We start from the raw sequence: 25956 nt of genomic DNA on the forward strand, positions 1-25956 counted from the left end.
CAGGGCCAATTGTGCGCCGCTCTATGGGACTCCCAATCACGGCCGGATGTGATGCAGTCTGGATTCGAACCAGGTACTGCAGTGACGCCTCTTGCACTATTTAAGTTCCGTAATGATTAGGTTGTTACAAGTGTATTGATAGAAGTAGGACACGTGACATCCCGGCAACTTTGAGAGAAAAAAACCCCCGCTTATTTCTACAATTTATCTTCTTATTAAAATGAGATTTTAAACCTAATCTTAACTACACTGATAAACGTATAGTGAGTCATAATACCTAGAAAACCTAGCGGTCAAACTGGGAAATTGTTCCAATTGTTTTTACAGCATTCATTTTTCCCATAGGGGATTTTAGAAACACTTAAAATACGGGCTGTGTTTCTTGTAGGCTTGTCCTGGTGTGACGTTTTGATAACCGTGTAAATCTGTCTAGTAACATGTGGCTTTTATCAGTATATTCGCCTGAAAACGATAATTAGCTTCTAATGTGGCTATTCCGTGAACTGTCTTGTGCAAGTTTTAAATGGACACTACCTGCCAGCAAAGGTGTCAGCCAGAGATGATGTGCAGGAGTTTGCAGGGATTTGTAGTTTTGCATGATGTCTATGTTGACGCTGATTGGGATTTTCGAATCTGAGAGCAAATAGTTGATTATATTACTAAAAGTCTCCTTGTTCGAGAAAGATTTACATGGTTATGAAAACATCACGCAGGGTAAGCCTACACGAAACACAGCCATTATTTTAAGTGTTTCTAAAAACAATTTCCCTGTTTGACTGCTAGGTTTTATGGGTATTATGACACCCCCACTGTGGGGCTCTATGGCTAACCTTAAATTAAGACCAAAAAAAAGCCAATTTTTGTTGGCGCTATAATGTTGGTGCTATAGCCAATTTGGACTTGGCTGTTGTAACTAGTTGAAACCATTGTACCTGTTGTTCACACCCGTATCTTCCCTCTCATTGGCTAGATTAGTCCCACCTGATCTTGCCTCCAACTATCTTCCATTTTTTAAGACGTTTACTTTCATTGTTCGTGTGGCCACTAGAGTATCTGGTCAATAGAATGGATAACGCTTCGATCACACCTACGGTCAATCACACCTACAGCGTCATTGCGCTTTGCTACACCTGAAGTACATTCATTCCCATTGCGTTGCAGAGGCAGTTGCAGGGCGTTCTGTGTGGTGCATACGTTCGATTGAGCGTATGCATCGAATTGTATGCTTAGATGGCTTTTACAGAAATGGTAGCAGAAGGCGAATGTTAAACTTTTGTTGCACACATATTCAGATGATGCTGCGTACCATTTTGTGCAATGACGCTGTCAGTGTGATCGAACCGCTAGGCATAATTACAAGTGGAGGGGCATTCGCGTGCATTTTTCCCCGTAGGAAGGTTGTATGCCGCGTTCAAAACAACTGGGAACTCGGAAATCTTTGACTTCCGACATCGGTGCGTTCAAGACAACTTGGAAATCTGAAATAAATTCTGACTGGGAAAAATGTTTTTGAATTGTCATCCAACTCGGAATTCCATGCCAGAAACTCGGGCATCTTTCTAGAGCTCTGACTTAATGACCAGAAGACCACCAAGGTCATGATTTGACCTTGGTTATTTCCAGCAGTTGTCTTGAAAGCACCTGTATTTGCACGTTCCCTATATGACATCAATGGAGTGTAAAATGTGGTCATATCAAGTGTGTGTGAATCTTTTGAAGTGTGTATTAAATCAATTCCCAGTTAAAAGCTTGAAGGTCCAATGTAGCTGTTTTTATCTCAATATCAAATCATTTCTGGGGAACAATTAAGTTCCTTACTGTGATTGTTATAAATTAAAATGGTCAAAAATAAATACGAATAGATTCTTAGCAAAGAGAAATTTCTCAAGCAAGAATTTTGCCAGGACTGCCTGGGAGTGGTCTGAGTGGGCAGGGGAAAACTGAAAACTAACTGTTATTGGCAGAGAGGTTTGGAACTCTTTCTTATTGGTCTATTAAATAATTTAATACACATGAGTGGTTATTGAGATAAAAAACAGTTGCATAGGACCTTTAACATGTGTTCATGCTGATCCCATCGTGAAGCCCTCACTTCCTATGTCAAGTGTCCAATTTGTTAAATATAGCATCCTGACCTCTCTGTAGGCTACCAAGTCATTGTTTGCTTTGTTTTTCTTCTCTTTTTTCTTCTCCTTCTTCTTCTTTCAGCGTGATGGAGGGAGAGGGCCCAGAAGGAAATCCCATCGCTGCCTCGTCTCACTCACTTCCTCTGCAAGCAGAGGCGGTAAGCCCAGCGGATGATGATGATTGTATCTCAACACTGGGGACTGGGAGCACTGAAGAGACCGCTACACACACAAACAGCATGGGCCAGCCGGGTCAAGACCACCAGACTGAAGAGGTCCTGGCTAAGACCGCTACACACACAAACAGCATGGGCCAGCCGGGTCAAGACCACCAGACCGAAGAGGTCCTGGCTAAGACCGCTACCACAGACAACAGCCAGAGCCAAGCATTCCTTACTCAGTCCGCCACCACCACCACGGACGACCAAGCCCAGCAACAACCCACGGAAAGCCTGTCTAACAGTAAACTCTGTGGGTACCTCCTTAAACAAGGAGGTCCCCTGAAGACATGGAAGTCGCGCTGGTTCACGTACGAGGTGAAGAAGAGCCAGTTGTTTTACTACAGGACGGCGCTGGATGTGACCTCTCTGGGGAGGATCCAGCTGTGCAGCGCCACGCTCGGATACCCCCTCCAACGAGAGCAGGGCACCTTTCACATCCAGACCCCCGAACGCACCTTTGTCCTCAAGGTAAGGTTTATCGAGTATTTAAATCTGAACTGTGATGTTGACAGTTCTGCTGGTTTTCTTGAATGAATAGTTAATTCATTAATGAATAATGTCATTGGTTGGCTAGAGAGTCCCTGATTAGAGGGCAATCACATTTGGGACCCTCACATTTTCACTATATCACCAGGGTTTGAAGTGTAGGACGTTGTTCTGAATGTGAATGTCATCAAGATTTCTGAAAGGTCATTGTTTTTGGGGGCGGGATGAGTAAGACCACTAAGAGGATAAAAAAATGAGGCAGCAAAACAGTGGTGCTCTTGTATTTGAATACCTGTCCCATGTTAACCCAGCTATTTGGGTCACACAGCTGTGTAGTGTCAATCTACAGTATTCATCTCAATAAGGAAACAACAGTTCCTTTTTGTCAAAGAGCTGAATCATGAGAGCTGAATGGGAATGCTTACTAATCCAAAATGGAGGCATCTCTTATACTGTTTCTCCTTAAAGTAGAAGACTGTTGTATTATTGTTTATAGTGTCCATGTTTGATATACAGGAAGACAAATACACTCATATTCCCACATTGGCGTTGGAATACTTTATCTTGGTCCACAAAGGAACATTCTGACTTAAAAAGAACTCAAAACATTTCAGAAGTCATGCATTACAGAGATTCTGACTCATGGCACACGCTTGTATGTACAGTAGGCTAACAATATCTCTTCTGTCTGTTTCAGGCAGCTAACCAGGAGGCCATGATGTACTGGCTACAGCAGCTGCAGCTGAAGAGATGGCAGCACCGAGACCAGCTGACAGGAGAATCCACAAGCCACTGCACTGACCACAAGAGACCAGAGGGACAGGGGGAACTACCCACCAACGGCACAGGTACAGTAAGACCGGGAGTAGGATGAAGTGGCCCCAGACACTGATCAAGATTATGTTCGGCCTGACATTGAACGACAGGGAAGGTTGTTCGTGTAGAAACAGATCTGGCAACCAGGCTAAGAATACCAGCTGTTCAAATCAAATGCCATCATATTCCATGCATGGTTAATGATTTAGGGAACCAAAAAAATATGAAAGAGAAATGTAATAATTCAGGCAGGTTTAAGAATGGCACATCATGGCACTGAACGTTAAAAGCCATCAGACACGTAATCAGTGCCACACTTCTAAAATAGGAACAATATACTTTGCATAGTTTCAATATCTGTTCCTCAGTGGGATTTTTTTTTTGAGTTGACGCATTTTATTTGTCACATGCTTCGGAAACAACAGGTATAGACTAACAGTGAAATGCTTACATATGGGTCCTTTTCCAACAATACAGGAGTTAAAGATAATCCAAATAAAAATAAGTTCTGCGTAAAAACACACACAAAATAGCAGAATTGGCCAGGAGTCTGTAAAATGGATGCTATCCACTGCAGTACCATCAACAATGACTGGTTTCATTTATGAAAATGTTGTAACCAGTTTGATGAAGTTCTGCTTTGATAGCTGATAACATTTTCTGTTTGTTGTTGATGTCATACTAAAGTTGGGTCTCCTGAGTGGCGCAGCGGTCTAAAGCACTGTGCTAGTGGCGTCACTACAGACCCCGGTTCGATTCCAGGCTGTATCACAACCGGCCATGATTGGGAGTACCGTAGGGCGGCGCACAATTGGCCCAGCGTCGTTAGAGTTTGGCCGGTGTAGGCCATCATTGTAAATAAGAATTGATTCTTAACTGACTGGCCTAGTTAAATAAATAAATACATCAAATACTTTAATAGGAATACTTTGTCTTGTATCTCAAATGAACTTTTATTCAAGTATTCTGACAAAAACAATTATGTCGCAAGTTATGCCGCTCCCTCTTGATACATGCTATTTTAAATGTGATCTCCATGTAGGCTGCAAGATTCCAAACACTGCTGCAGAAAACACCCTATGACAATGTGTGACTACAATGTCTTACGGCAGGTTGCAGAGGTAGAAAAACCCTCTTCATTGTTAATGAGGGGATAAATACAGTTAGTTGAATTGAACTCAAAATTGCAACCAAGCACCACAATATCAGACATTATAAACTGGGTGGTTCAAGCCCTGAATGCTGATTGGCTGAAAGCCCTGGTATATCAGTCCGTATACCATGGGTATGACAAAACATTTATTTTTACTGCTCTAATTACGTTGGTAACCAGTTTATAATAGCAATAAGGCACCTCGGGGTTTTTGGTATATGGCTGTGTCCAGGCACTCCGCGTTGCGTTGTACATAAGAACAGCCTTTAGCCGTGGTATGTTGGCCATATACTCCCCCGGGCCTTAATGCTTAAATATAAAACAACAAACCTGAGTATACTACAGTCAATAGTTTTACTGTAAATCAATGAGGTGAAAACAGACATAAATAAATTGCAGTGTGGTGTTCATATTTACCACACTCATCCCTTGGCTATGTAGTAACTTCATTAATCGTAATTTCCCTGGTTGGTTAGGCACTAGGGATTTCCCTATTCACTGACCCCTAGCTTTCCCGAAATACCTTTACCCAATTCCTCTCAGTGATTGAGCAAATCCACTGTGCACGTCAAGTGTAGCAAGCCAGTCAGACACATGAACAGAACATTGGGTAACTCATTCATCTTTAACTCTCGAATAGACTTTCATACAAGCATTCTGTCAAAAACCAACTAGTGTACATACAAAATTGAAACTTTAATGTTACATTATTCTTGTTTGCACAATGCAACAAATATTGTTACTCGTCATTGTTATACTCTAAGGTTACTAAGGAAGCAGTGATGTGTATTCAGGTAACTGAAGCACTCCGAACTTTCCAGATAGAAATACTATGAGAAGCGTTGACATGACTCCCTTTTGTTTTTCAATATCAGACCGTCATATCTGTTCTACACAATTCATTTCTATCTGAACATGCTGTAACGTTGCAGCTTTCTGAACAGGCCCTTCCAGTGTTTTAACTTTCTGGAGGATCAACAGACTTGTTCCATGCTCCTCCGACAGTCCAGTCAGCTGATGTCTGGCGCTGGGAAACAACTGGCCTATTTGTCCTTTTTAAAGTCTTTTTGAATAGAGACCTGTTTTTCAAAATAATAAGGAAGCTCTCCTTGCTACTAGTTTCCGTCATGTAAGATACAGTATTTCCACAATAATAACATCAGGCATTTATATATAAATAATATACAGTCACTTCCAAAATGATTGTCACCCTTGATAAAGATAATAGAAAGTCTGTCAGACACGCGATCGTACATAAATGTAAGCAAGGTTTGAAATGGTTACGTTTTAGTTAAATATTATATCGGTTTAGGCTTCATGCAGTCTACAAATTATTTGTAATTATGTTCCGGCCCCACGATCATCTGCTCAAGAAAATATCGTCCCACAGCTGAATCTAGTTGATGATCCCTGCTATATTGTACGCTCAATATACAGTGAGTGTACAAATTATTAGGAACACCTTCCTAATATTGAGTTGCACCCCTTTTGCCCTCAGAACAGCCTCAATTCATTGGGGCATGGACTCTACAAGGTGTTGGAAGCATTCCACAGGAATGCTGGCCCATGTTGGCGCCAATGCTTCCCACAGTTGTGTCAAACTGGCTGGATGTCCTTTGGGTGGTGGACCATTCTTGATATACACGGGAAACTGTAGAGCGTGGAAAAACCCAGCAGCGTTGCAGTTCTTGACACTGGCACCTACTACCATACCCCATTCAAAGGCACTTAAATCTTTTGTCTTTCCCATTCACCCTCTGAATGGCACACACACAATCCATGTCTCAATTGTCACAAGGCTTAAAAACCCTTCTTTAACCTGTCTCCTCCCCTTCATCTACATTGATTTGAAGTGGATTTAACAAGTGACATCAATAAGGGATCATGCTTTCACCTGATCAGTCTATGTCATGGAAATATCTATATACCATTAATACAAAAAATATAAAAGATGAAAGTCAAAATTATTGGCACCCCTAAAGATTCTTATAAATAAAACAAAATGAAACATTTAACATTCTACTTTTTAAAAATTAATCTCAGTTTAAGGAATTGTATTGTGGCCTTCAATGGCTTCCTGTTTCGCTGGGGTATAAAGATGAGGTAACACCCATGTAAAATCCCTTTGTCATCCATCACCATAGGGAAAGGCAAAGAACTCACAAATAAAAACAGACAAATGGTTGTTGATTTTCATAAATCGGGCAATGGGTACAGAAAAACTCATGAAAAAAACAAATACAGTTGAAGTTGGAAGTTTACATACACTTATGTTGGTGTCATTAAAACTAGTTTTTCAACCACTCCACAAATTCCTTGTAAACAAACTATAGTTTTGGCAAGTCGGTTAGGACATCTACTTTGTGCATGACACAAGTAATTTTTCCAACAATTGTTTACAGACAGATTATTTCACTTATAATTCACTGTATCACAATTCCAGTGGGTCAGAAGTTGATATACACTAAGTTGACTGTGCCTTTAAACAGCTTGGAAAATTCCAGAAAATGATGTCATGGCTTTAGAAGCTTCTGATAAATTATGCCAATTAGCCTAAGTCAATTGGAGGTGTACCTGTGGATGTATTTGAAGGCCTACCTTCAAACTCAGTGTCTCTTTGCTTGACATCATAGGAAAATCAAAAGAAATCAGCCAAGACCTCAGAAAATAAATTGTAGTCCTCCACAAGTCTGGTTCATCCTTGGGAGCAATTTCCAAACGCCTGAAGGTACCACGTTCATCTGTACAAACAATAGTACGCAAGTATAAACACCATGGGACCAAGCAGCCGTCATACCGCTCAGGAAGGAGACGCGTTCTGTCTCCTAGAGATTAAAGTACTTTGGTGCGAAAAGTGCAAATCAATCCTAGAACAACAGCAAAGGACCCTGTGAAGATGCTGGAGGAAACAGGTACAAACGTGTCTATATCCACAGTAAAACGAGTCCTATATCGATATAACCTGAAAGGCTGCTCAGCAAGGAAGAGGCCTCTGCTCCAAAACGCCATAAAAAAGCCAGACTACGGTTTGCAACTGCACATAGGGACAAAGATCGTACTTTTTGGAGAAATGTCCTCTGGTCTGATGAAACAAAAATAGAACTGTTTGGCCAAAATGATCATCGTTATGTTTGGAGGAAAAAGGGGGAGGCTTGCAAGCGAAGAACACCATCCCAACCGTGAAGCACGGGGGTGGCAGCATCATGTTGTGGGTGTGCTTTGCTGCAGGAGGGACTGGTGCACTTCACAAAATAGATGGCATCATGAGGAAAGAAAATGATGTGAACATATTGAAGCAACATCTCAAGACATCAGTCAGGAAGTTAAAGCTTGGTCACAAATGGGTCTTCCAAATGAACAATGACCCCAAGCATACTTCCAAAGTTGTGGCAAAATGGCTTAAGGACAACAATGTCAATGTATTGGAATGGCCATCACAAAGCCCTGACCTCAATCCTATAGAACATTGTGGGCAGAACTGAAAAAGCATGTGTGAGCAAGGAGGCCTGCAAACCTGACTCAGTTACACCACCTCTGTGAGGAGGAATGGGCCAAAATTCACCCAACTTATTGTGGGAAGCTTGTGGAAGGCTATCCAAAACATTTGACCCAAGTTAAACAATTTAAAGGCAATGCCACCAAATACTAATTGAGTGTTTTGTAAACTTCTGACCTACTGGGAATGTGATGTAAGAAATAAAAGCTGAAATAAATCATTCTTTCAACTATTATTCTGACATTTCACATTCTTAAAATAAAGTGGTGATCCTAACTGACCTAAGACAGGGAATTTTTACAAGGATTAAATGTCAGGAATTGTGAAACACTTTAGCTAAATACATTTCAACTCAGTTTATGTAAACTTCTGACTTATACCACTTACAGGGCAACAATGAAAAAGTTGAAAACCACCTGAACAGTGGTAAAGTTGCCTGATAGAGGATGCATGTGTATCTTGTCCCTACGCGCAGTGAGGAAGATGGTTCCGGAGTCAAAGAAAAGTCCAACGGCCACATTTGGAGAATTACAGAACTTGAGGTCACCAAGTCTCCAAATCTACAGTTAGATGCCACCTCTATGCAATAGACATATTCAGTCTCTCCCTTGTCCCCACTTGATTCAAGATGTCCACCATTGTTCCTGTACTCAGGAAAGGGAGGTAACTGAACTAAATGACAATTGCCCCGTAGCACTCACCTGCAATTGCCATCACACTGCCTTATCCCATCTGGACAAGAGGAATACCTATGTAAGAACGCTGTTCATCGACTACAGCTCAGCCTTTAACACCATAGTGCCCTCCAAGCTCATCACTAAGCTCAAGGCCCCCAGGTGGGCTGACCCCCAGGTGGTAAAGGTAGGCAACAACACCTCCGCCACACTGATCCTCAACACGGGGGCCCCACAAGGGTGCGTACTCAGCCCCCTCCTGTACTCCCTGTTCATCCATGACTGTGTGGCCACGCAGGTCTCCAACTAAACGACACAACAGTGGTGGGCCTGATTACCAACAACGACGAGACAGCCTACAGGGAGGAGGTGAGGGCCCTGGCGGAGTGGAGCCAGGAAAATAACCTCTCCCTCGAAGTCAACAAAAGGAAAGAGCTGATCGTGGACTTCGGGAGACAGCAGAATGAGCAAGCCCCCATCCACATCAACGGGGTCGCAGTGGAGAGGATGACAAGCTTCAAGTTCCTCGGTGTGCACATCAATGACAACCTGAAATAGTACATTCACACAGACAATATGGTGAGGAAGGCGCAACAGTGCCTCTTCAACCTCAGGAGGCTGAAGAAATTTGATCCCTAAGACCCTCACAAACGTCTGCAGATGTACCATTGAGAGCATCCTGTCGGATTGTATCACCGCCTGGTACGGCAATTTCACCGTCCGCAACCGCAGGGCTCTCCAGAGGGTGGTGCGGTCAACCCAACACCTCACCGAGGGCACACTGCCTGCCCTCCAGAACATCTACAGCACTCGGTGTCACAGGAAGGCCAAGAAGATCATCAAGGACCTCAACCACCTGAGCCACGGCCTGTTCACCCCGCTACCATCCAGCGGTGGGAAATTCCAGTCCTCGAGGGCGTGATTGATGTCAGTTTTGCCCCAGCCCCAGGTAACACACCGGACTCCAACAATCACCTAATCATGATCTTCCGTTTAGAATGCAATTTCATTAATCAGCTGTGTTTTGCTAGGGATGGAGAAAAAATGTGACACCAATCAGGCCTTTGAGGACTGGAGTCCCCCCCCACCCCCCAATATATACGAAGGAACCAGTAGAGGTGCATCAAATCTGGGACTGAGAGACTGAGAAACAGATTCTATCTCCAGGCCATCAGACTGTTAAATAGTCACCACTAGCTGGCCGTCTTCCAGTAACATGCCCCGAACCTTAGTCACCACTGTAGCCGGCTACCACCCGGTACTCTACCCTGCACCTTAGAGACTACTGTACATAGTCATTGAACACTGGTCACTTTAATAATGTTTACATACTATTTTACCCAATTAATATAGTGTATTCTATTCAAGGCTCATGCTATATAACTACTGCTGTACACCTTTTCTATTCATATGCTGTCTATACACACCATTATATACAGTATATATATTCTGACATTGCTCATTCTGATATTTCTTAATTCGATTTGGGTGGGGGGTTGTGTGTATTGTTAAGTATTACAGCACCGTTGGAGCTAGAAAGATAAGCATTTCGCTGCACTTGCGATAACATCCGCAAAATATGAGAAGAAACCAACAAATGTAAACGCCTGCTAAACGGCATTGGAACTTGGATTGAAACCGGGTGCTATGGTCAGATGAGACTAAAATAGAGCTCTTTGGCTACTCACACCAGTGGTGGGTTTGGCCTCAAAAGAAGGATGCATATGTAGAAAATAACCTCATACAGTACCAACTGTAAAATATGGTGGGGGGTTTTCTGTTATGGGGCTGTTTCCACTGTTCCTGGGGCCAATGTTAGGGTCAACGCAGTCATGAACTACCAAGTGCCAGTAAAACCTAGTTTCCCCTGCCAGGAGGCTGAAACTTGGTTGCAAGTGGATCTTCCAGCAAGACAATGACCCCAAACACATCAAAATCCACAAATGAATTGTTAATTGATTGCAAAATCAACATTTTGCAATGCCTATCTCAGTCTCCGGACTCGAACCCCATTAAAAAGCCGTGGTTTGAATTGAAGAGGGCAGTCCATAAACACAGATGAAGGATATCAAGGATCTGGAAGGATTCTGTATGGAGGAATGATCAAAGATCCCTCCCAATGTGTTCTCCAATCTCATAAAACATTATGGAAAAAGGCTAGCTGCCATTTTCCTCGCAAGTGGAAGGTGCACAAAGTAATGAAAACAGGGGTGGCAACAATTTTGACACATCATTTGGAGATTTTTTTTTTGTATTGCTTGTTAAACAATGTTTTTCTCTGAGGAATTGTACTACTATAAACTAAAACCTTTTTATCTTTTTTGCATACCGTATAGCTCAGTATTTGTATTATTTATTTGATCAAGTATATTTTGCTCATCTTTATCCAGGGTGCCAATAATTTTGGAGGTGACTGTACACAATGGCTGGCCCTGGCAGATTGCTTTTATCTGTTGCAATAGTTTTGAGAAGAATGTTCATTCATAGCCAACATTCATGTTTCAACTTCGAAACAGATAATAACTGACACACTGGTATTTGCTGTCTAAACAATAGAATGTCTTAAAAGGTACATGATCAACAAATTAAGGTTCGGCTTCCCTTTTTGGGCCCAAAATGTAGATTTACTATTTAAAGGCCTTTTAGGGTCATGGCATTTTCATAAAAAAGATTGAAGGTTATTTTCACCTACACAGGCTTTCATCATTGAAAAATAAATGATTCAACATTCCGGTGTTGAAGGATAGTTCATGCCCCATGGGTGACCTGGCCAAGGTTGAGATTGCTGGGGTGGGGTTTGGGACAGGAAGCAACGCTGATAAGATGTGCTTCGATTTTTTTCCGTCTGCAAATTGAAGACATTTCCTGGCCGTGCTTGGCTTGACTGGATCGCAAAGCTATAATGCTCACGCTGGATGCTTTTCCGCTTTCATCTCTGGAGACTTGATGCCACTTATCTACCATTAGTGATTTTACAGGAATGGAGAAGTTAATGTACCATCATTCAATCTGAATGTGAAGATAAACTCAGTTGGATTTTATCCACTTGGTATTAGATATGACTTGGTAGCAGTACTGTATTACCCAATGGAATTACTCCGTTGCTACGCCACACTTTCTTAGCTAGTCAATTAAATAAGCACCACCAATTTTACAATAGTATTTCAACTGTAGAATATGAAGTGGTAAACGAAATCTAATCAGGGTAAAAGTTGTAGAATGAAGCAGATAGAAATATGTCTCTCTGAATAAGGAATGTTAGCTCTATTCAAGACATTTCTATCTTATTCAGAGACATATTTCTGAGAGTTTCACGAAGTTTGCCTACTGAACGTGTCCCAGGTGATTCCAGCGTGCCCTGCTCTTTCACCCCTGGGGAGTCTGGGTAATTCATGTTTAGGCTACAGCCCCTCTGACAGCTGCAGGAAGTGGTTCTGCATTTCCCAGAGAGAGAGAGGAAGTGCAAGTCTGTCACCCTGCTGCGCTAGGAGCAGGTGGCTGCAGGGCCCACAGACTAAATATAACCATGGTTACAGCACAGCATAGCTACACTACACACAGGCTATTCTGGTCCAATAAATCAACATACAGTACCAGTCAAAAGTTTGGACACTCCTACTCATTCAAGGGTTTTCCTTTATTTTGACTATTTTCTACATTGTAGAATAATAGTGAAGACATCAAAACTGTGAAATAACACATATGGAATCATGTAGTAACCAAAAAAGTGTTCAACAAATCAAAATATATTTGAGATTCTTCAAAGTAGCCACCCTTTGCCTTGATGACCACTTTGCACACTCTTGGCATTATCTCAACCAGCTTCATGAGGTAGTCATGCATTTCAATTATCAGGTGTGCCTTGTTAAAAGTTCATTTGTGGAATGAATGGGTTTGAGCCAATCAGTTGTGTTGTGACAAGGTATGGGTGGTATACAGAAGATAGCCCTATTTGGTAAAAGACCAAGTCCATATTATGGCAAGAACAGCTCAAATAAGCAAAGAGAAACAACAGTCCATCATTGACTGACCTTCATGTCTTGAAGTAATCGGGAAAATTTCAAGAACTTTTCAAGTTTCTTCAAGTGCTGCCGCAAAAACCAACAAGCGCTGTGATGAAACTGGCTCTCACGAGGACCGCTACAGGAAAGGAAGACCCAGAGTTACCTCTGCTGCAGAGGATAAGTTCATTAGAGTTAACTGCACCTCAGATTGCAGCCCAAATAAATGCTTCACAGAGTTCAAGTAACAGACACATCTCAACATCAACTGTTCAGAGGAGACTGCGTGAATCAGGCCTTCATAGTCGAATTGCTGCAAAGAAACAATGTAGAAAATAGTAAAAATAAAGAAAAACCCTTGAATGAGTAGGTGTGTCCAAACTTTTGACTGGTACTGTATATCCTTGTTATTTTGAAGTGCAAATAGCTTGAATTTAAAAGAGACATAAGATTACCTAAAATAATAAAGTGTTCAAGTCATAGATGTCTGGAATAAGCATGAATGAACAACGTGAAAGTTATGTTATTGTTACTACCCTGTTATGACTATGAACAACATAACTGAGTTTGCTCCTGGTATAGACACAACCTTTCCTACCAACTGGTTTGTGAATTGTGAGGTATTTCATGCTTGTCCTGACAGGCCCAAAATATTTCACAGAGCTTCTGGAGGAACAAAACAGTATATTTTGACTAGTTTCATCCAGAGCGCACAACCTGGCTGCCCAAATGTAGTCCGGAATTTGTTCCGTTCACACAAAAATATATGAATCTCTTGACGTTTCAATGGGTTGGATAATCTATTGATAATCTTCAGTTCATAGCAGTACAGCAAGAGCAAACAACTTCACCTGAAGAACAAGTTAACACAAGTCTGGTGCCCAGTCATAATCTTTATCCTCTGTATTTCAACTCATGATATCACTCTCATTGTCTTTAGCCGGAAGTTTCCTGCTTGTTACATGAGTAGCTGTGTCCTTTGTGTTCCCTGGCTCCAGAGGGCGTGATCCACTGACGTTGTTCTTTGCTGTTACTTCCTGTAATGTAGATTACTTCCTGCCCAAGGTGAAGACCCCGCCAGGCCTCTTAGGTGAGGAGGCCGCCAATCTTCCCGCGCCGCCACAATGGAACCCCCTAAGCAACTTCTCCATCAAGCACCCTCTGATAGAGATTCAGTAAGTGCCTCATCGTTTTAGAAGTCCCCATCTTATCCCATTCATTTGTGATTGAGGCACATGACTGGTTCTGTACAACGTACGGCATGCGACACGTTGAAGTAGTCGACGTTGGACTTGATATTCATCGACTTTGTTGATTGTAGTCATTACAACTGTTTGTGGCTTTGTGACTACAGGTGTTTATTGTCTGCCAATCTGCTAACATGTCAAGATTTACTTAGTCGCGAAAGTGACTTTGAGATGAAAGTAATTTTTTTGCCTGTACCTTAACCGCTAATTGATTGATCATCAAGGGATTGTTCTAGTAGTGGGTTTTCACTTTCAGGGCAGCTGGTATAGTTGTTTTGTTCAAACGTGTGGGCCAGATTGATTGCCTGTTAATGATACTGCTGTGCGTGCGTGCGTGTGTGTTGGTGTGCATGGTTACATTTGTGTGTGTGTGTGTGTGTGTTGCTCCTACAGGAACTCATTGCACAGTCTGTTTTCCAAGCGGTCCCTGGAGCGGAGTCGGAGTGTGTTCCATTTGGAGGTGCCTCCTCCCTGGAACCCACTGAACCCCTCAAAGATCCCCTCCCAGACAGCCCAGAACAGGCTTGGTACGTCTCACACACACCGCAGCTTCTGGAGATGTTCTCCAATACACTGGTGTTTACACTGGTGGCATACTTCTGCCCTCTGTTGGCAGTTGATTGAAATCAGAAGGATCAGATGTTCTCATTGTCTGATAACTATGTACAGTATAATGCTGTCATTTCTCTAGTAACATTGTCATTTTTTCTTGTCTAAACTAAAATACATTTTCCTTGACACATTAGTGATTTGTCACAGTCCATAATAACCACAGAACCATGGCCAACTAACCTCCATGCCCGCTTACACTCAGAAAAAAGGGTTCCAAAAGGGTTTTTCGACTGTCCCCAAAGGAGAACCCTTTTTGGTTCCAGGTAAAACCCTTTTTGGTTCCATGTCGAACTCTATGTGGAAAGGGTTCTACATGGAACCCAAAAGGGTTCTACCTAGAACCAAAAAGGGTTCTTCAAAGGGTCCTCCCATGGGGACCGCCGAAGGACACTTTTAGGTTCAAGATGGCACCTTTTTTCCCAAGAGTGTATAGGCCCTAGGACTCCCGTTGACCCCCTGACCCCTACACCCCTGCTGCTGTTGGTGGACCCCAGGGACCAGCTCTCCCCTGCAGAGGGCAGGTCGTTCCCATTGCCGTCTCCGTCCCCGAGGAGCAGGAAGAAGACGAGGGGAAGCTGTGCCACCATGCCTGCTGTGCTCCGGGAAGCTCCTTCAGAAAGCGCAGACAGGACGACCTGCCTCCAGCACGAGAAGCACATACTGGATGAGGACATCAAGGCCCAGAAGGTTAGAGCTAAGACCAAAGTTCGTCAATCACACTAGTAAGCAGTGTCTCCTGATATCAGTAGCAGCTCCATTAAATTGCATTTGTATTCCCACCCTGCTCCTGCATCCTATCCTCTTATTTCTCCCCTTCCCCCATATAGGAGCTGGTGTGGCTCCTACACAAGGCCCTGGAGGTGGCTCAGCTGGAGAAGCGGACGTGCACAGAGTTCCTGGCAGCTGAGGGCGAGCAGGAGCGCCTGGAGCTGCTGAGGCACTACGAGCGTCACGCCGCTGACCTACGAGGTCGCTTGGAGGAGCTGAAGGCCGAGGCGGAAGACCTGAGAACGAGCCTAGCCCAGAGGGACGCCCACGTGGCCGAGCTGCAGGAGAACGTGACACTGATGAGGAAGAAGAACCACGCAAAACAGGAAGTGAGGCTCAGACAGGAAGGGTCAGCTTGGGAAGGATTAGAATAGGCATGTCATCATCATTATCCTGAAAGGATTGGATAGGTGGTTTTAAGCATTACGGTGACATTCCAAGTAACCAATCAGAAAGCAAAGTAGGGGTAGATCTAGGGGTTGATTTGGGATTCGAGGGTATATTCTATTTTGTTCCCAGTGTAGCTCTATACTTCCTGATCTAATCTAGAGATTTCCGATATCATTGTCTCTTGGTATCATTCCAGGTGATCCTGAAGCTGTTAGAGAAGGTGTCAGCCTGCATGGCCGACCCTACACGCACAGTGTCCACCACCAACGGCCTGGAGGCCCAGACCTTCCGCCAGTTGAATGAGGACACAGAGAACCTCAAGGTTGGTTTGTGGTTTGATCGGTCAACCATCAGAGGGAAGTCCGGCCTCAAGACGCAGACCAGAACCATAGAGTCTTTTGAAGTAGATTATGTTGGTAGTCCAAATCTGAAGCATTTTTCTTTGCTTCTTTAAATACCCCGTACCCTGTCCTTCCTAGCTCTCTATTCATATTTCTCACAGGATGACATTGAGGCCTACAAGATCCAGAACAAGTTCCTGAACTCTGAGATCTACCAGTTGACCAAGCTATGGCGCAACAGTTCCGAGCAGGAGAAAAGCATTATGGTGAAGGTGGGTCTGCCTAGTCACTATGTGGGCTATTCAGTGGCAAATACAGTACCAGTCAAAAGTTTGGACACACCTACTCATTCAAGGGTTTTTCTTTATTTGCACTATTTTCTACATTGTAGAATAATAGTGAAGACATCAAAACTATGAATTAACACAAATGGAATCATGTAGGAACCATATATTTGCCAAGAGTGTGCAAAGCTGTCATCAAGGCAAAGGGTGGCTACTTTGAAGAATCTCAAAAATAAAATATATTTGGATTTGTTTAACACTTTTTGGTTACTGTGTTATTTCACTATTATTCTACAATGTAGAAAATAGTAAAAATAAAGAAAAATGAAAAGAGGAAGAGGGTTAGAGTGGATTGCAGTTAGTGTTAACCACTCTTGGCCCCTACAGTTGATTGAATTGGGACCTTAGTCTTGATTAGGGGGTGCTTATTTTGTGTTGCAGTGTGCATACCTGGAGGCTCGTAACTGTCAGATAGAGAGTCGTTACCTGGGCGTACTGGGGAAGCTGCAGGAGAACAAGGCTCTAGAACCGGGCCAGCGAGAAGCTGTGAGGAAACTACAGGGAGACCTGAACGACGTGCTCAAACTCAACCCTGTCAGGTAACAGGGGCTCAATAGTCTAAAATGGCTTCCTTCTTTGTCTCCTCTGCTTCACTACACTGACAGATGACAGGACTGGATCGTTGTTCACCATGCTGCTTTCAGCTGTCATGTCCTGTGATAATTAACAATGAGACATAAGAGAGGAACATGTTATAAACAATACATTAAATCAACAATACAGTCAGACAATGAGCGAACATTTTTATATCATCAAAACCATTGATCTTTTTCTTTTGGCTGTCCCTCAGGGAGCACGATGAGTACGGCTTCAAGATCATCCCAGACTATGAGGTGGAGGACATAAAACTGCTGGCCAAGATCCAGGCCCTGGAGATCCGCTCCCACAGCCAGCTGAGGCAGGAGCCCGGGGACAGGCTCCTGCTGGGCCGCTGGGCTCAGTACCTGGGGGGCCGCCCGGCCGACAACCTCTGCCCCTCTTCAGAGCTCAAAAGCCTTCTGCGGGGCGGCGTGCCGTGCGAGTACCGCCCGCGGGTGTGGCGCTGGGTGGTGAGGGTGCGCACACGCGCGCTATGGGAGCGCCACCCGGATCGCTACCAGCAGGTGGGTGGTATTGGATTAAGCGAGTTCACTTCCTTACAATGTAGCTCTCAATTTCTCAATCTACTGTACACTACCATTCAACAGTTTGGGGTCACTTAGAAATGTCCTTATTTTTGAAAGAAAAGCACATTTTTTGGCCATTAAAATAACATCAAATTGATCAGAAATACAGTGTAGACATTGTTAATGTTGTAAATGACTATTGTAGCTGGAAACGGCAGATTTTTTTTAATGTAATATCTACATAGGCGTACAGAGGCCCATTATCAGCAACCATCACTCCTGTGTTCCAATGGCACGTTGTGTTAGCTAATCCAAGTTTATAATTTTAAAGGCTAATTGATCATTAGAAAACCCTTTTGCAATTATGTTAGCACAGCTGAAATCTGTTCTGATTAAATAAGCAGTAAAACTGGCCTTCTTTAGACTAGTTGAGTATCTGGAGCATCAGTATTTGTGGGTTTGATTACAGGCTCAAAATGGCCAGAAACAAAGAACTTTCTTCTGAAACTCATCAGTCTATTCTTGTTCTGAGAAATGAAGGCTATTCCATGCGAGAAATTGCCAAGAAACTGAAGATCTCGAAAAACGCTGTGTACTACTCCCTTCACAGAACAGCGCAAACGGGCTCTAACCAGAATAGAATGAGGAGTGGGAGGCCCCGGTGCACAACTGAGCAAGAGGACAAGCACATCAATTGCAAAGGGGTTTTCTAATGATCAATTAGCCTTTTAAAATGCTAAACTTGGATTAGCTAACGCAACGTGCCATTGGAACACAGGAGCGATGGTTGCTGATAATGGGCCTCTGTACACCTATGTAGATATTCCATAAAAAATCAGCCGTTTCCAACTACAATAGTCATTTACAACACTAACAATGTCTATCTACACTGTATTTCTGATCAATTTGATGTTCTTTTAATGGACACATTTTTTTTACTTAAAAAAATAATTACATTTCTAAATGACCCTAAACCTTTGAACAGTAGTGTATGTCTTAATATACAGTATCTACAGTGCATTCGGAAAGTATTTCAGACCCCTTCCCTTTTTCCACATTTCGTTACATTACAGACTTATTCTAAAATTGAATAAATAAAAAGTCCTCATCAATCTCAACACAATACTGCATAATGAAAAGCGAAAACAGGTTTTTAGACATTTTTACAAATAAAAAAACTAATATCTTACACAAGTATTCAGACCCTTTGCTATGAGACTCGAAATTGAGCTTAGGTCCTGCATCCTGTTTCCATTAATCATCCTTGAGATGTTTCTACAACTTGATTGGTGTCCACCTGTGGTAAATTCTATTGATTGGACATGATTTGGAAAGGCACACACCTGTCTATATAAGGTAACACACAACAAAAACCAAGCCATGAGGTCGAAGGAATTGTCCATAGAGCTCCGAGACAGGATTGTGTTGAGACACAGATCTGGGGAAGGGTACCAAAACATTTCTGCAGCATTGAAGGTCCCCAAGAGCCTCCATCATTCTTAAATGGAAGAAGTTTGGAACCAACAAGACTCTTCCTAGAGCTGGCCGCCCGGCCAAACTGAGCAAACCCGGGGGAAAGGGCCATGGTCAGGGGGGTGACAAAGAACTCGATGGTCACTCTGACAGAGCTCCAGAGTTCCTCTGTGGAGATGGGAGAACCTTCCAGAAGGACACCTATCTCTGCAGCACTCCACCAATCAGGCCTTTATGGTAGAGTGGCCAGATGGAAGTCACTCCTCAGTAAAAGGCACATGACAGCCCACTTAGAATTTGCCAAAATGAAATGAAAACCTGCTCCAAAGCACTCAGGACCTCAGACTGGGGTGAAGGTTCACCTTCCAACATGACAACGACTCTAAGCACACAGCCAGGACAACGCAGGAGTGGCTTCGTGACAAGTCTCTGAATGCCCTTGAGTGGCCCAGCCAGAGTCCAGACTTGAACCCGATGGAACATCTCTGGAGAGACCTGAAAATAGCTGTGCAGCGATGCTCCCCATCCAACCTGACAGAGCTTGAGAGGATCTGCAGAGAAGAATGTGAGAAACTCCCCAAATACAGGTGTGCCAAGCTTGTATCGTGATACCCAAGAAGACTCTATACTCTGTAATCGCTTCCAAAGGTGCTTCAACAAATTACTGAGTAAAGGGTCTGAATACTTTATGTAAATGTTATAAAAACAATTATACATTTGCAAACATTCTAAAAACCTGTTTTTGCTTTGTTATTATGGGGTATTGTGTGTAGATTGAGGATTTAAAAAAAAAATCCTTTTAGAATAAGGCTGTAACGTAACAAAATGTGAAAAAAGTTGACGGGTCTGAATACTTTTAGAATGCACTGTATATCTGTCTGTCGATCTTTCTATCCACCTACATGAAATCCGTCCGTTATTGTTGTTTGTAGCTGTGCCAGAAGAGCCTTACATCGCCCCACCAGGCCTCCAGACAGATCCAGTTGGACCTGTACCGCACTCTCACCACCAATCAGCACTTCTCCTCACCCTCCAGCCCCGCCCTGCAGCAGCTCCAACGAATCCTGCTGGCCTTCTCCTGGCAAAACCCCACCATCGGCTACTGCCAGGGCCTCAACAGGTGCACAAGACTACCTATATTAGTCAGCAGTGTGCTGAATGAAATATAAAAAAAGAAATACTGCCACCTAATGGACAAAGTTGTAAACTGATACATTGTGCCGACTCCAAAACTGCCTGATGAAGACAATTATATTTTTATGAAAATATATTGTCTTGTCTAAAACATGCATTTTCTTCTATCTGGCTACTCAGAGCAAGCTATAGATACAGTGAGGGGAAAAAAGTATTTGATCCCCTGCTGATTTTGTACGTTTGCCCACTGACAAAGAAATGATCAGTCTATAATTTTAATGGTAGGTTTATTTGAACAGTGAGAGACAGAATAACAAACAAAAAATCCTGAAAAACGCATGTCAAAAATGTTATAAATTGATTTGCATTTTAATGAGGGAAATAAGTATTTGACCCCCTCTCAATCAGAAAGATTTCTGGCTCCCAGGTGTCTTTTATGCAGGTAACGAGCTGAGATTAGGAGCACACGCAAAGGGAGTGCTCCTAATCTCAGCTTGTTACCTGTACAAAAGACACCTGTCCACAGAAGCAATCAATCAATCAGATTCCAAACTCTCCACCATGGCCAAGACCAAAGAGCTCTCCAAGGATGTCAGGGACAAGATTGTAGACCTACACAAGGCTGGAATGGGCTACAAGACCATCGCCAAGCAGCTTGGTGAGAAGGTGACAACAGTTGGTGCGATTATTCGCAAATGGAAGAAACACAAAAGAACTGTCAATCTCCCTCGGCCTGGGGCTCCATGCAAGATCTCACCTCGTGGAGTGGCAATGATCATGAGAACGGTAAGGAATCAGCCCAGAACTACACGGGAGGATCTTGTCAATGATCAAGGCAGCTGGGACCATAGTCACCAAGAAAACAATTGGTAACACACTACGCCGTGAAGGACTGAAATCCTGCAGCGCCCGCAAGGTCCCCCTGCTCAAGAAAGCACATATACATGCCGGTCTGAAGTTTGCCAATGAACATCTGAATGATTCAGAGGACAACTGGTGAGTGTTGTGGTCAGATAAGACCAAAATGGAGCTCTTTGGCATCAACTCAACTCGCCATGTTTGGAGGAGGAGGAATGCTGCCTATGACCCCAAGAATACCATCCCCACCGTCAAACATGGAGGTGGAAACTTTATGCTTTGGGGGTGTTTTTCTGCTAAGGGGACAGGACAACTTCACCGCATCAAAGGGACGATGGACGGGGCCATGTACCGTCAAATCCTGGGTGAGAACCTCCTTTCCTCAGCCAGGGCATTGAAAATGGGTCGTGGATGGGTATTCCAGCATGACAATGACCCAAAACACATGGCCAAGTCAACAAAGGAGTGGCTCAAGAAGAAGCACATTAAGGTCCTGGAGTGGCCTAGCCAGTCTCCAGATCTTAATCCCATAGAAAATCTGTGGAGGGAGCTGAAGGTTCGAGTTGCCAAACGTCAGCCTCGAAACCTTAATGACTTGGAGAAGATCTGCAAAGAGGAGTGGGACAAAATCACTCCTGAGATGTGTGCAAACCTGGTGGCCAACTACAAGAAACATCTGACCTCTGTGATTGCCAACAAGGGTTTTGCCACCAAGTACTAAGTCATGTTTTACAGAGCGGTCAAATACTTTTTTCCCTCATTAAAATGCAAATCAATTTATAACATTTTTGACATGTGTTTTTCTGGATTTTTTTGTTCTGTCTCTCACTGTTCAAATAAACCTACCATTAAAATTATAGGCCCATCATTTCTTTGTAAGTGGGCAAACGTACAAAATCAGCAGGGGATCAAATACTTTTTTCCCTCACTGTAAAAGGAACCATACAAGCTTTCAGACTTCAAAACAATCTCTACAGAATATGGGGTGCTGTGTGGCTCAGTTGGTTGAGCATGGTGCTTGGTTCTGAGTTCGATTCCCACGGAGAACCAGTAAGGGAAAAAAAGTATGAAAATGTGTGCTCTGGAAAAGAGCCTCTGCTAAATGACTAAAATGTCAAATGAATGACAAAGGACAACTGTGACGTTGGCCACTCCTTCTCCCTTCAGGCTGGCAGCCATAGCTCTCCTGGTGCTGGAGAGTGAGGAGGATGCCTTCTGGTGTCTAGTAGCTGTGGTGGAGGCCATCATGCCCCAGGACTACTACACCAAAACGCTCATATCCTCGCAGGTAATGATTCGGCTCGAAGGATATATATGTTTTCAAACAACGGCATAGATGCGTAACATAAATGGTATCGAGATCTACAGTTCTGTAAGTTCTCCACTGTAGTAAAGATTGTGCAACATTATGGGAAGTTAATGATTTAGTTCATTTTAGTTCTGCACCTGTTCCAAAACATGGAACTGAAACTGAAAGAGTGCATACAGTTTAATGAACGACGTAATGAATTCAAGATTTGTCACATCATGTCAATATCGGTTAACGCCATCTGCTGATGTGACCCAGTGGGACATGGTGTGTGTGTGTTGCAGGCAGACCAGTGTGTGCTAAAGGACTTCATGGCTGAGAAGATACCCCGGCTGGCGGCTCACTTTGAGGAGCATAGCGTGGACGTGTCCCTCATCACTTTCAACTGGTTCCTCGTGGTGTTCGTAGAGAGCCTGCCCAGCGATATCCTCCTGCGAGTGTGGGACGCCTTCCTCTATGAGGGTACCAAGGTACCCCACCTCAGAGAGACTCGAGCCTGGGCTGGAAACATATACAGCCCCTAGCCCAGGGGCATTCAAATTTGGGCCTCGATGACTGACCTGGTATAAAATTATTAGTAGTAGTAAATAAGCCACTTCTAATGTAAACGTGTGCATGTTTTTTGTGCAGGTGATATTTCGGTATGCCCTGGCTCTGTTCAAGTACAAAGAGGAGGACATCTTGAAGATCCATGACAGCGTGGAGATCTACCAATACCTGCGCTTCTTCGCCAAGACCATCTCTGACGGCAGGTGAGGGGCCACAAAAATCATCTAAGGTCAAAATATGGAGGCCGTGTTATGAAAATATAGCACTATTAGGTCAGTCTTTCTCTAGTGGGACAGGAACCACTATAGCAGAGGTCTTAAACTCCTGGAGGACTGGTGAGCATTTTTTAGTTACAGCCCAGCACTAACACACCTGATACACCCCTACGTGGATTTTGAACCATTCCACCAAATCATATTTAGCTTGTCATTTGTTACCCGTTCAGTTGTATTATCTATATTGTTTGTCCTTCCTAGACCATTCTTTTTCTGGTGCCCTATTTAGTTGGTATGTTAATGGCAGAGCAGATGGAGGAGCTATTTTTGCCGTAGGCCAAGACAGACATCACCATATATAATTCAGATAGCAGCAGTGACGGCAGAGCTATGGGCTCAACACTTGGGAGATAACAAGAGGCTATACAGCCAGGAGTGCATCGAGGGCAGTATTCACCATAGTCTCTCTTATCTCCAAACAAAGAGCAGATGAGATAGCAGGGCTGTGTTTACAAAGCCAGCCCAATTGATTCATTTTTCATTAATTGGTCTTTTGATGTGAAAAGATCAGATGTGATTAGTGGATAAAATATCAGAATTGGGCTGCCTGTGTAGACATAGCCAGGATGACTTACTCGGCATCACTATCAGAAACTCCTGTCCGACCAATGCATGCATGTACAACCACACACAGAGATGGCGCTATTGCTCCTGTAAGTGACTCTGTTAAATGACAAAAATGTTAATGAGAGATCTAGGGTTAGCTCAATACAGCTTAATATTTTTTATTTAGCCATGCAGCATATAGACTTCAATTCTACTGTATGGAAATAAGCAGGTTGAGTAATATTGGGCTCGTCGTACCCTGCTCCCTCCAATAGGAAGCTGACCAACATTGCCTTCAGTGACATGAACCCTTTCCCCATGAAGCTGTTGAGGAACCGGCGTGCGCTGCATCTGGAGCGCCTGCAGGGGGAGCTCAGAGAGCTGGAGGCCCAGCAGAGGGAGTTTGTCACAGAGAGCGCACAGCGCAAGGACTTGGACACTATACTGGTCAGCGAGGACGATGAGGAGCTGTAGTGACCATTAGGCACACTGGACAGAGAGGGATGGCGATGAATCCTGTGGATTTACTAGGCAACGAGTTTGAAATGCCATCTTGTAGAACAGCGTTTCTCAAACTCAGTCCTGGGGCCCCGTTTTGCACTAGCACTACACAGCTGATTCAAATAATCCAAGCTTGATGACGAGTTGGTTATTTGAAATCAGCTGTGCAGTGCTCAGGCAAAAACCAAAACGTGCATCCTTTGGGGCCCCCAGGACCGACTTTGGGAAATGCTGTTGTAGACTACGGGAGGGCCATCTTGTTAGTGGCCCAGCTGGTACAGATTTGACCCAGGATACATTTGTTTTGTGCCTTTAAGGTAAATAATGTCAGTTATGGTCAAGAACGCTAAACCTGACCAACCATATTCTCACTGAATCATTGAATTAGTATTATTTACTGTATATGCACTGCCAAAAGGAATTAATGCCAAAGACAATTTACACATTTACTACAGTAGGTATTTCAAACTATGGTCATGTAGAGTTTTATACATTTCAATTGCATATTTTGTCATGAGTTACTCTTTTAAATATGCCATGTGAACTTTGTAGCTACACAAGTGTTATGAAATGTAATATTTTCAATTGTATGTAACTGCCCTACGTGCCCAAAAGTATGTGGATCCAACTATTTCAGCCACACCTGTATAAAATCAAAACACACCGCCATGCAACCTCCATAGACAAACATTGGCAGTAGAATGGCCTTACTGAAGAGCTCAGTGATGTTCCACATGGCACCGTCATAGGATGCCACCTTTCCAACAAGTCAGTTCGTCAAATTTCTGCCTCGTGTCATCCGTAAGTGCTGTTATTGTTAAGTGGAACACTCACTACCGGAGTTCCAAACCTCTGGAAGCAACATCCGCACAAGAACTGTTCGTCGGGAACTTCATGAAATGACTTTCCATGGCCGAGCAGCCGCACACAAGCCTAAGATCACCATGCGCAATGCCAAGCATCAGCTGGAGTGATGTAAGGCCCACCACCAGAAAACACATTCTCTGGAGTGATAAATCACGCTTCCCCATCTGGCAAGCCGATGGATGAATCTGGGTTTGGCCGATGCCAGGAGAACCTGCCCAAATACATAGTGTCAACTGTAAATTTTGGTGGAGGAGGAATAATGGTCTTGGGCTCTTTTTCAAGATTTGGGCTAGGCCCCTTAGTTCCAGTGAAGGAAAATCTTAACTCTACAGCACTAACACTGACATTCTAGATGATTCTGTGCTTCCAACTTTGTGGCAACAGTTTGGGGAAGGCCTTTTTCTGTTTCAGCATGTCAATGCCCCCATGCAAAACGTGTCAAGATTGGTGTGGAAGAACTTGACTGGCCTGCACAGAGCCCAGACCTCAACCCCATCGAACACCTTTGGGATAAATTGGAATACCGCCCAACATCAGCGCCGACCTCACAAATGCTCGTGGCTGAATGGAAGCAAGTCTCCGCAATGTTTCAACATTTAGTGGAAAGCTTTCCTAGAAGAGTAGAGGCTGTTATAGCAGCATATTAATTAATGCCCATGATTT

General features: G+C 43.4%; 1 protein-coding gene across 3 annotated transcripts; it reads left to right on the forward strand.

The window, feature by feature from the left end:
* The first annotated feature begins 36 nt into the window (after window positions 1-36).
* LOC115205169 (TBC1 domain family member 2A) lies at window positions 37-25040 on the forward strand. Of its 3 annotated transcripts, none has more exons than XM_029770874.1 (16): window positions 37-73; window positions 2209-2815; window positions 3531-3681; window positions 14022-14148; window positions 14614-14747; window positions 15257-15519; window positions 15660-15929; window positions 16187-16312; window positions 16493-16603; window positions 17057-17214; window positions 17466-17778; window positions 20187-20374; window positions 22414-22534; window positions 22840-23025; window positions 23186-23307; window positions 24201-25040. In XM_029770874.1, exons 2-16 carry the CDS (start codon window positions 2213-2215, stop codon window positions 24397-24399), a joined length of 3072 nt encoding a protein of 1023 aa, XP_029626734.1. In that variant the 5' UTR covers window positions 37-73; window positions 2209-2212; the 3' UTR covers window positions 24400-25040. The 3 variants fall into 3 exon arrangements, with proteins under 3 accessions (XP_029626734.1, XP_029626732.1, XP_029626731.1); XM_029770872.1 differs by lacking the exon at window positions 37-73 and adding an exon at window positions 418-714; XM_029770871.1 differs by lacking the exon at window positions 37-73 and adding an exon at window positions 1009-1397.
* Window positions 25041-25956: the final 916 nt, after the last annotated feature.

This window comes from Salmo trutta, chromosome 13, assembly GCF_901001165.1.
Source record: "Salmo trutta chromosome 13, fSalTru1.1, whole genome shotgun sequence".
Classification (NCBI taxonomy): Eukaryota; Metazoa; Chordata; class Actinopteri; order Salmoniformes; family Salmonidae; genus Salmo; species Salmo trutta.